The sequence below is a fragment of the Bos indicus genome, chromosome 2, assembly GCF_029378745.1.
Source record: "Bos indicus isolate NIAB-ARS_2022 breed Sahiwal x Tharparkar chromosome 2, NIAB-ARS_B.indTharparkar_mat_pri_1.0, whole genome shotgun sequence".
Classification (NCBI taxonomy): domain Eukaryota; kingdom Metazoa; phylum Chordata; class Mammalia; order Artiodactyla; family Bovidae; genus Bos; species Bos indicus.
The window spans coordinates 64,471,264-64,483,481 of NC_091761.1; the positions used below are offsets into that span (position 1 = coordinate 64,471,264).

Here is a 12,218-nt window from a genome sequence, read left to right on the forward strand (position 1 = left end):
CAAGAGTTAAGCTGAGTCCCTACAACTCTGTTCCAAGCTGTAGCTTGGATATATAACTGGTTTTAATTAATAATGAATTTGTGCCAGAAAAGTGTTCACAGTATTACTGTGGATCTAGGCTGCTTGAGATTCTGTTTTAACAATTTTCTGTCCACGCCCTCTTTTTTCTTTCTTATTTTTTAAACTGTGAAGTCAAGAAGAAAGGGGAGAAGGTGAATAAATGTTTTTCTTTTTAATCCAGCAACTCATGCATAGAACTTTTAAATATACAGAAGAGATAATTCAGCAAGATATGCACTGAAACAAAAAAAAAAAAAAAAAGATATGCACTGAAACAGAATTCTATTCTAATTTATTGATGACAAAGACAAGATTTTATTTTAACTGAGCTTTACCTATTGGGCCGTAGTTAAGCCAAATTTTTATATAAATGATTAAAATATGGATTGACATGAGAAAGACTTTCAGTCTCTTTGCTAAGGTAGGAAAAGAGTAGATTAATATTTAGGAGATGAGAGTCTAGTCTCTGCTGAGTGATCTTGGGCAAGTTATTCACAGTATCATTACCCTTCTCTTTTTTCCTATTTAAAATGTTTGTATTTATTTATTTTGCTATGCTGTGTCTTAGTTGCAGCATGTAGGATCTTCAGTCTTCCTTGCAGCATGCAGGTTCTTCCAGTTGCAGCATATGGGATCTAGTTCCCTGATCAGGGATTAAACCCAGGCTCCCTGCTTTGGGAACTCAGTCTTAGCCGCTGAACCACCAATGAATCCCTACTTTTCTTGTTTATGATAGGTTTAGCAAATATCATGGAAAATCTACTACCATTAAAGAGGTTGTTTCTGTTTCTATAAAATGAAATTATAAAGTATAAAAATCACTTATTATTTCAGAATTTGTAACTTCTTCACACCTATTCTTTTCTCATAAACTTACTTTGTCTTTTCTACCAGGTCTTTCTAACCTCTCCTCAGGTCAGAAATAATATTTTTGCTTTCTTGGGTTTAGCAGCTAATAGGTGTTCACAAATATAACTCCTAACTAGGAGTTAAGACTCCATTTAAAATCTTTTCCTTGAATGTAAATAAAGCCTAGTGGAAAAAGGATGCTGTTTTTACAGTCATGAAAATAGTTTAATCCTAACTCCCTATCCAACTAACCATGATCGTGTAAGTAAGCCACTTAACCTTTTTGGGCCTCAGCTTTATTATCTACCACAGAGATATAATGATATTTTTAAAAGTGCATTGCCACTGCCATATGCTCATTCATATCTGACTCTTTGTGACCCCATGTACTGTATCCTGTAAGGCTTCGCTGTCCATGAGATTCTCCAGGCAAGAATACTGGAGTGGGTTGCTGTAATCTTCCTCCAGGGGATCTTTCCAGCCCAGGGATCAAACTTGCGTCTCCTGCATTGCAGGCAGACTCTACCTACTGAGCCAAAAGTGCATTATAATGATTAACAGATGAGAGAGTTCTTTGACAAGTTTAAAGTACTACTTAATAACCATTAATAAAATGAGATATGTGAAACTATTAGGAACATATTTTGTTTTCCTGGATGGATTCATGAAGAGGTGGCTTGTGTAAATGTGCAAAAAAATCAATCTCTGCACACTGATAATCAGTGTCCACCATCTTCTCCAAATCCTGAAAGGATAATGGTTCCACTCCCTGAGAAGGCAGAATTTCCCCAATTATAACCCTGGTTTGGATTAGCCTAGTTCATCTGCAGTGTCTTTTCTCTGCTGCTAAGTAATGATGCGCCATATGAGAAGTTGGCTTTCTGAACCACACTACCTTGGTTACTGTAAAGGCCTTGCCACTTCCAGGAATGCATAGACCCCTACAGCCCCTAATTTGTCTTGCTAGATGCCCGCGTGAGAGAGAGGGCTTAGTCTACTTCTCCCTACAACTCTTCTGAACTAGGATCATATTGAGTTACTAGAATACATGCTTCAGGATGGGACAGGAAGAGACAGACGACTCAGGCTCTGGGCACAAGAGCACTGTGTTCAGTGTATTTCATTCAGGCGACCCAGTCTCAGAATTCTGATCCATGAATCCTCACGGATAAGTCCCAAGGACAAGGCCATTTGAATACAGTTTGAATATACATTTTCATTGCTTGTTACAGAGTAAGCATTTAATATTTTAAAAAAAATGAATCAACCAGAGATTCACATAATAATGTCTTCTGAGTGTTTACTTTATCCAGAATTGAAGGATAAATTAAGAATATATGACGTGGTTCTATACAAAATATTATAATTTACTTCAGAGGACAAAGCATGCATACATGAAATCTTTGAGGATTAGAATGGAGAATTTTAAAATGAAAGAATAAGTATAGGGTTGTAAGAATTCACAGAAGTAGGGTACTAGTAAGAAGTCTCTTAGGAAGTGAAACTTGAGGTGGATTTTGAAAGATGGATGGCCCATGAGAAGATGAAAGGCTGTTGGCATTCCAGAAAGTAGTAACAGCTTGAGACAATGTCTGGAAATGGAAATGAATGTGTGTGTTTTACTCTTCTCTTTTGGGCTTGAGAGGGGAGGTATTGGGAAGGGGTACATTGACGTGGGTACTTAATAAGATTATGGCATACAATATATGGTATAATGTGACCTATAGAAATATTCTTAAATGTGCATTAAGATGTATTTATAAAGATATTTATTAATTGAAATAGCAAAAATTTTGAAGCAATTTAAATTCCATCAGCAGAGAAATGTTTAAAAAATTTATGGTACATTCACATTATGGAATATTAGAAAGTAGTTGAAAAGAATAAAGTATATCTTTGTGTGCTGACATAGAGAGATCACAATGAGAAGATGTAACAGTATATTAATGGTGAAAATGCATTCATGTAGGATTTGTCAACTTTGAAAATTGATTTTTAAAAAATCAGAGTATTTCAGAAAGATTACTGGAGTGACATTGTGTCAAATTGAAAGTGAAGAGGGATGTTGGAAGATGTTTGCAATAGTACAGACATGAGAGTCTAAGGATAGAGACCTGAATGGTAAACAGAAAGAGAGAGAAGCCAGGGCCATTCTGCAAAAGGATCGTAGAGGACTTACGACAGATTCTTAATACAGGGGATGAAGGCGAAAGGAGAGAAAAGAGATTCCTAGGCTTTAAGCTTAGGGAATCATTTGCTAAAGAATGATTTCTACTAACTGAATAAGACCCATGTTAATAGGAAACATTTCTTAAATTATTTATTCGTCCATCTATCTATTTTTGTTTGTTCACTTTTCAGGATGGAAGAAACAGTACGAAATCTACTACAGAGTCAAGGACCTCCGGAACAGAAAAAAGAAGAAACTGTTAATATAATGGTCTATCAGGTACACCATATGTCTTACTCTTGGCTGGCTATTGGTCAGCTTGTTTTGCTCAGATTTCTCTATCTCTGTCCATTCTTACCTGGAGATAAATACGAAAGGACGGTCCGACCCCAGGGCTGAAAGCCACCCCAGTTACCTCTGTTTGAGGAAACCTGTTCACGTTTACTTCATTCATTTATTTCTTGTACTTTGTGAAAAAGAATCACAGATTTAGTTGTATGAGAGTGCAAAATGTAAGTTTATAGTGATGCAGAGAGACCTAAAGAAGTATTATAGAATTCTAACCAGGGCTGAAAAAGAGGTATCTGGGAACAAAGGGGAGGGAGTAATTCTTCCTGTTCAGGGAGGTAAGGAATACTTCTCAGTGCTGTCACATATAAAGTGGGCCTGAGGAATAGAGAAACAAGAGAAAGAACATTCCAGGCAGAGGGAAGCCAACGTAAAGGGGCAGGAGTGTGAGTGTGCGTGACAGGCTCCTGGAGAGGAAGACGATCCCAGGATGCTGAAGATCTGCTTGAGGTTATGCCTGTCCGCTCCGCTTATGTGTGTAGCCTTGCGCCTCAGGCCACATGAAATCTATAGACATCCAAAGAGAGCCAGTGGTCAGTAGACTAACAAGTTGTCACCTTTTGATAACCCTTATCCCCCGGTGCTTTAGCACTAGTAAAATGAGGGGCTTTCCTGGTGGTCCATTGGTTAAGAAGCCACCTACCAATGTAGGAGACATGGATTTGACCCCTGTTTCTGGAAAATCCCACATGCTGCATGGCAACCATGTCCCTTCACCCCTTCTACTGAACCTAGAGCTCTAGAGCCTACGAGCTACAGCTGGTGAGCCCATGCGCCACAACTACTGAAACTTGAGTGCCTAATAAAGCCCATGCTCTACAACAAGGGAAACCACCTCAATGCGAAGCCCTTGCTCTGCAACTGGAGAGTAGGCCCTGCTCTCCACAATTAGAGAAAGCCAATGCACAGCAATGAAGACCCAGCATAGCCAAAAACAAATAAATCTTTAAAATAAAACAAAAAACACTAGCAAGGTGACTAGACCAGGAAGCTGGGCATCTAATCTGAGCATGACCCAAGTTGGCCACACAGATGAGAAGACACTGATAGCAGAAAGAGGCCCAGGCATTCTATCTAGATCAATGGAAGGCTTTTATTGAAAAGCCCTTAAAATCACAAATAAACACCCAATATCCATTGCACAACTATGCATAGAGAGCTTTTAAAAGCTAAAAAAGTCAAGGGAATGGGTCAAAGTTTAAGATGATCACTGGATGGCCCCAGGTTTTGGCTAGCTAAGAAAGCAAGTGGGTTTGGAGAGGCAAAGAAAGGAACCCAGCTGGTAAATGGTCATTTCACACTAGCTTCCCTGAATTCACAGGGTTTGGGCTCTGCAACCCAACTTATGATGACAGTATTGAGAGAAATCTAATAATAAAAGTGACAGTATCATATAAAGTTAAGAAATCTAGGTAGAGTTAGCCTTCAGAAGTCTGTGTGTGTGTTTACTCTTTAAGTAATGTCTGACTCTGTGACCCGATGGACTGCAGCGCACTGGCCCTCTGTGCGTGGTATTCTCCAGGCAAGAATACTGGAGTGGGTTTGCTGTTTCCTTCTCCAGGACATCATTCCAACTCAGGGATTAAACCTACCATTCATTTCTTTGCCGCTTACAGGCTGTTTCTTTACAGCTAAGCTACCGGGGAAGCCCCTAAGTCTGCGTCCTAAATTATTGACTCTTGAGACATCTGCTGCTGCTGCTAAGTTGCTTCAGTCGTATCCGACTCTGTGCTACTCCATAGACGGCAGCCCACCAGGCTCCCCCGTCCCTGGGATTCTCCAGGCAAGAACACCGGAGTGGGTTGCCATTTCCTCCTCCAATGCATGAAAGTGAAAAGTGAAAGTGAAGTCGCTCAGTCGTGTCCGACTCTAGCGACCCCATGGACTGCAGCCTACCAGGCTTCTCCGTCCATGGGATTTTCCAGGCAAGAGTATTGGAGTGGGGTGCCATTGCCTTCTCCACTTGAGACATCTACAGGTCTACAATTTGACACTGGAGACAACTGTTCTCCATCTCCAGTGAAAACAATGCAAGGTGTTGACTTAACTCAGAGGAGATTAAAGTTAGCTCCATAAAGACAGTAGAAAAACCACTAAAATCTATTTCTAGGGAAAAGGTTGATATTCTTCTTGAGGTCATCTTCACGTGGGGAAGGCATGCCCAGCTTTTCCTGGTGAATGGTTGCCTGCAGTTAAGATAAGGTTTTAAGTGCTTCGAGGTCTGAATCTTTCCTAGGTAGTAATATCTTCTTTGGCAGAAAATTGAAGTATAAGTTTAAAAAAAAAAAACATATTGACTTTGCATTAAATGGTTCTGTTTAACCTTAAAGAATCATATTCGCTGCCCCCTGGTAACACCTGGCTTCAATTAGAACTAAGTAACTCAGCATTCCTTCTGTGCTTTTTTCTGTGTCCTCATCGCGGCTGTTTCATCCAGGTTCTTATTTTCTCTTAATCATTCTTTGCTTATCTCTTTACCACTTATTAGCCAAATCTGTGGTATAAACACTTATCATCAGAATTCATTTTATGAAACCAGAAGCTTCTTAGAAAAACAGAGACTTCTAAAAATGTGTTTTAAAAGCTATTTCCTCTTTGAGAGTTGCTACTTGGAGGAGGGGCCCACTGTGGCGCTGACGAATGGTTGAGCAGGCCTTCTAACCTCGCTGTAACCTTCTGGCGTTAGTGGTCTCAGGGTAACTGGTAACCATTGCCTGGTAATGTGTTGTGTGGTAATGGCACTCGACAATGGCTGCCTGCTAAGGGCTGTGCACTGTCCCACTCTGTTACGATTCCTCTTTTTCCTTGATGCTTCTCAATTTTAAGGAGAATACCCAGGCTTGTTCAGCCAATAGTCGATGGAGGGGTTGTCCTTAGGAGAGTGAAGTAAGAGGCCTCAGGCCGGCAGGTGAGCTGGGGAGGAGGCGAGGCACAGGGAACAGGCTGGGGGTTGTGTCCTGCCAGGCCCCAGAGCTCTGGCCAAGGTTGCCCGGCCCTTGAGTTGCTGGTGAATCTCTCCACCATCCCCACCTCTGTGACCTAATAGCAATGGGAGTCTGCCTGGATCTTGGTCTTTGGTACCTGGCCTGTGCCATCTGAGGAGCCTGAGGACCAGTTGGGTCTTGAACACCTGGCTCCCTCAGCCTCAACAGCTGGGCAGGGTCTGGGTGTGTGGCCCTAGGGAACTGCCAGCTAAAATCCACCACCTCTCAGCCAGGACCTCGACCTTGAAGGGTGAAAGTTGTGCCTTAGGTCCTTGCCTGTTCTTGTCAGAACAGGGAATAATTTTATTTGGTGAAGGTTTACAGGAACATCACTATCTGACCATGACCTGACCTCAAGAACAAAGGTTCTGACACCAAGAAGTTTGCAACAACTAACCACGCCCCTCCCTCACCTTTCCTAGAAAAGCGCTTTGCTGAAAGCTTTGCGGGAATTTGGGATTTTTGAGGCCCGTAGCTCAGCTAGTAAAGAATCTGTCTGCAATGCAGGAGACCTGGGTTCAATCCCTGGGTTGGGAAGATCCCCTGGAGAAGGGCATGGCAACCCACTCCAGTATTCTTACCTGGAGAATCATCATGGACAGAGGAGTCTGGCGGGCCACAGTCCCTGGGGTGAAAGTGTCAGACACGACTGAGCACCCATCTCCTTGCATTGGCCTACAATAAACATTTCTCTACTCCAAACTCCAAAAAAAAAAAAAAAACCTCTTTCCTCTTAATAGTACAGTCTGTTAGATTTGGGAAGTCAACTCTTCTCTCTAGGGAGGAGACAGTTAGTAACATGAATTCATGCTCCATGGAAGGGATTTTTCAGCTATTGCTCTCATTGGCCTTAGGTTCATTATCAGGAAAATGAGAGAGGAATTTGGGTTACATGAACCATAAAGGTCATTTATAGATTGAACAGTTATTTATTGAGTTTTATTGGGAATTAGGCACAACTTTGCCCTCTGGGGATTCAGGACATGAGAACAGAGAGAAGGGTGGCCCTGAGTTCCAGGGAGATCCCTGTCACCTCCGTCATCACAATGTTCTAAATATGGGAATAGTAGTGAAACCAGTTGTGCAAGTTGTATGTGATGAAACAGTGGACTGCATAGTTAACGCTATCTGAGGTCATATTCTTGGGGTAAGAGCCGGGAAATTTATTGTTTCATAATATGAAGGTTATTGACACACCTGACTCAAATTTTCCAACAGTAAGATTTCTCTGACATGAACCTATTTTCCATTGTGGAAGTTTGAGGCTTTTGTCTTTGAATTAATATAGTAACAGTAGTGTAATAGCTTTCTAGGTTCCAGACCCCTGCTAACTGCTGGCATGCATTGAAAGGTGGTCCTAGTTCATTCAAGGGGCATGTTCCTGACGACTTCTCAGAGTTGGTTACTTGAATCAGTTAGGGCTTGTATAATTTCACCTAGACCTGCTGGAAAGTCAGTAGTCGTTTTTGTTCAGCAGCTAAGACAAACCTGCCTGTGGCTATCAGTGGTTTCGCTAGCTTTGTCACCGTGCACTTCCTGACTTTTTCTTAATTTGGAGAATTTGCATAATTTCAAGGTTTGGCATCAAGTGACATAAATAGCATTTTTATGTGATCACAGTTTAAAATATACCTAGTTCAGGGTCCCATTGACTATGGACTGGATTGTAGCTTAGTCCCCACAACAACCATGCAGGAAGTACTGTCACTATTCCCACCTTACAGACGAGGACATAGACTCCTAGAGGTGAGCTCTTGCCCCAGAATGCAAATGGAAATAGCTTAGAAGGGATTTGAACCCTAGTTGGTCTGACTCCTTGGCCTTAACTCCTTATGCAGATAAATTCTGGAGGGATGAAATCATGGAGCCCGAGTTACTCTGCTAAATGGGACTTGAATCTAGGCCTTTCCGCTGTCCACCTAGAGCTCTCTCCATTCATTCATTTACTTGCTCCTTCATTCATATAGTCATTTACTTTTGCAACTATGTATATTATTTCCTGTTGCTGCTGTAGCAAACTTAATGGCTTAAAACTGCACAAATGTATTGTATTATAATTCTGGAGGTCAGAGTCTAAAATCACAATAGCAGCAGGGCTACATTCTTTCTGGAGGTTTCAGGACAGAATTATTTCCTTGTTTTTTTCCAGATTCTAGCATTCTTTGGCTTTTGGCCTTTCCCTCCATCTTCAGAGTACATAACTGCAAACTCTGGTTCCATTGTAATGTCTCCGTTTTCTGGCCCATCCCCATAGTCCAGGATAATCCCCCATCTCCAGATATTTAATTTAATCACATCTGCAAAGTCTCTTTTGCCATAGAAGGTAAAGGAAGCACATTCACAGGTCTGAGGCTTGGTAGAATGTGGACATTTAAGTGAGGGAACATTATTCTGTCTACTACACTAAATAGCACATTAATCTAGCAGGCTGGAGGTACCTAGCTCACACCATGCTAAGTGCTGGAGGTAGAAAGATGCCTTCTCTTGGAAAGCTCAGCTTACAGGATGCTGGCAACTAGGGAGGAAAAGCAGATAATTGAATATATGCCACTCTGTGATGGGAGCCCAGAGAACAGCCTGCTTGAGTTCTGGGAACACAAAGGAAGATGCCACCACACCTACGGCTCTGCTGTCCCTGGAGACTCTGCTCCTGCCTAGGACTTCTTTTCAATAATCGATTTCCCTTTCCCTTTAGCCTCTGATGTCATGGACTCAAGAGTCATGTGCGCCACAGCCTGCCTTTCACAGAGCATCTTATATCTCTGGTATTTTAATACAACTGTGACTGTCAGGACACATGCGTTTGGTGCTTTTACAGTTGTCAAAGTGCTTACACAGAATGGGTCTCATTTGTTCATTTTAGCAGTCTGTAAAGTAGATATTATCTTGCTCATTTTTAAGGATGAGTCTCAAAGAAGCCTGATTGAACTCTGGTAAATGCTAAGTGGTAGAACTAGAAAGAAATCTCAGGCTTTCCTAAGTGAGATACATAGAATGAAACTGAGAAGTTACCAGTGAGATAATCAGATGGAGCAGGAGGGAACACACAGACTTCCCTGCTCACAAAACCCTTGTCTCAAGATACAAAAAAATCAGTGAAAGGAAAGTGAAATCAATTAATAAGCCATATAATATTTGCACCTGACATTTCTTTTTTGGGAGAGACAAGCCCATGAGTGAGAGAAATATTATCAATATATGGAGGGAACGTGACATACCTAGCGCCTTGGACAGATTCCTTTCATTACAGGAAAACGAAAGACTTCAAAGGATTTTCTGTAAAGGAGGCTGAAAAGGAGAAACATCTTCTGTTTCTCTCTTCTTCTGTTTCTTTCTCCAACTCTTTTTTTCCTAGGCATTTGGGGGTTTCTTCTGTGTTATATAGTGTATTCCTGAAGCCTCTGTAACCATTTCATTTAGTTGAGTAGTTAGGAAGCATATTAGATAAAACATTCATGATTCAATATGAGCAAGGGCAATTAAGCGTAAATGAAATGGAGCAGTTCGTCGAGAGGACATTACTCCTTCAGCTTCATCTGTCAAAATATTTCAACCTAGACAACCTAAGATACAGAGAATTTTAATCCTGATGATACATTACCCATTAGAGTCCTCTTGTGTCTGTAGCTACCTTTTGTGTTGCTTTGTTGTAGCTAATAGATTTCTTCTTGTCTCTGCTTCTGTCTATGGAACATGAATTTGAACCCACGTTAGCTCATTTATTTAGAAAGAAAAAAGTGGACAGGTAAGTTCAAACAGAAATGAGGGGTGGAAAGAGACCTGCATGTGGGTACAGCTTCTGCCACTAACAGGACTTTTGACCTCAGACTGTGTGTGCGTGTGTGGGTGTGAATGAAGATGTTTGGGACTAGATTAATAATCGCAAACCCAAAAACCTACAGTTGCCAAATAATACAAATGTTTAAAACGGGCTAGGTATGACAACAATTGTGTGTCCTCAGGGGGACTTACAGGCTATTTTCCCACTTTTGGTAAGGAAATAGGTATAGAAAGATGTGGTGTTTGTTATTCAAAGGCAAAAAGGCCTTGGTTTTAAAAACCACAGTAGCATCATACACCTGACTTATTGTCAAAGGGCAATAGTGATGGACACAGTGGCAAACTGACTGAAGAGTCTGTCTGGTCTAAAGGCAGCAGTCACAGTCCCACTGAGGCAGATGCAGATGACTCAGAATGTACACAATATGGGCAGATGTTTCGGAAGAAGATGGAAGTTCAAGTTTTTTACGAGCAGTTTCTTAATCCGTAAATAATGGTGTATGTGTGTGTGTGTGTGTGTGTGTGTGTGTGTGTGTATATATATATATATATATGTAAGAATTTTCCACACTTTATTGTGATCCACATAGTCAAAGGCTTTGCCATAGTCAATAAAGCAGAAATAGATGTTTTTCTGGAACTCTCTTGCTTTTTGTATGATCCAGCGGATGTTGGCAATTTGATCTCTGGTTCCTCTGCCTTTTCCAAAACCAGCTTGAATATCAGGAAGTTCACGGTTCACATATTGCTGAAGCCTAGCTTGGAGAATTTGAGCATTACTTTACTAGCGTGTGAGATGAGTGCAATTGTGCAGTAGTTTGAGCATTCTTTGGCATTGCCTTTCTTTGGGATTGGAATGAACACTGACCTTTTCCAGTCCTGTGGCCACTGCTGAGTTTTCCAAATTTGCTGGCATATTGAGTGCAGCACTTTCACAGCATCATCTTTCAGGATTTGGAATAGCTTAACTGGAATTCCATCACCTCCACTAGCTTTGTTCGTAGTGATGCTTTCTAAGGCCCACTTGACTTCACATTCTAGGATGTCTGGCTCTAGGTGAGTGATCACACCATCGTGATTATCTGGGTCGTGAAGATCTTTTTTGTACAGTTCTTCTGTGTATTCTGCCATCTCTTCTTAATATTGTCTGCTTCTGTTAGGTCCATACCATTTCTGTCCTTTATCGAGCTCATCTTTGCATGAAATGTTCCTTTGGTATCTCTGATTTTCTTGAAGAGATCCCTAGTCTTTCCCATTCTGTTGTTTTCCTCTATTTCTTTGCATTGATCGCTAAAGAAGGCTTTCTTATCTCTTCTTGATGTTCTTTGGAACTCTGCATTCAGATGTTTATGTCTTTCCTTTTCTCCTTTGCTTTTCGCTTCTCTTCTTTTCACAGCTATTTGTAAGGCCTCCCCAGACAACCATTTTGCTTTTTTGCATTTCTTTCTGAAAGAGATGGGAATACCAGACCACCTGATCTGCCTCTTGAGAAATTTGTATGCAGGTCAGGAAGCAACAGTTAGAACTGGACATGGAACAACAGACTGGTTCCAAATAGGAAAAGGAGTTCATCAAGGCTGTATATTGTCACCCTGTTTATTTAACTTATATGCAGAGTACATCATGAGAAACGCTGCACCAGAAGAAACACAAACTGGAATCAAGATTGCTGGGAGAAATATCAATAACCTCAGATATGCAGATGACACCACCCTTATGGCAGAAAGTGAAGAGGAACCCAAAAGCCTCTTGATGAAAGTGAAAGAGGAGAGTGAAAAAGTTGGCTTAAAGCTTAACATTCAGAAAACGAAGATCATGGCATCCGGTCCCACCACTTCATGGGAAATAGATGGGGAAACAGTGGAAACAGTGTCAGACTTTATTTTTCTGGGCTCCAAAATCACTGCAGATGGTGACTGCAGCCATGAAATTAAAAGACGCTTACTCCTTGGAAGGAAAGTTATGACCAACCTAGATAGCATATTCAAAAGCAGAGACATTACCTTGCCAACAAAGGTTCGTCTAGT

At 41.2% G+C, this 12,218-nt stretch overlaps 1 protein-coding gene across 8 annotated transcripts in view; it reads left to right on the forward strand.

The window, feature by feature from the left end:
• Positions 1 to 12,218, forward strand: part of NCKAP5 (NCK associated protein 5) — a 1,211,030-nt gene that overhangs the window by 840,971 nt on the left and 357,841 nt on the right. For all 8 annotated transcript variants that reach the window (XM_070799923.1, XM_070799938.1, XM_070799949.1 and 5 more), the window contains one exon: positions 3,271 to 3,358. In XM_070799923.1, the coding sequence (XP_070656024.1) occupies positions 3,271 to 3,358 (88 nt within the window). The remainder of the gene's footprint in view (positions 1 to 3,270; positions 3,359 to 12,218) is intronic.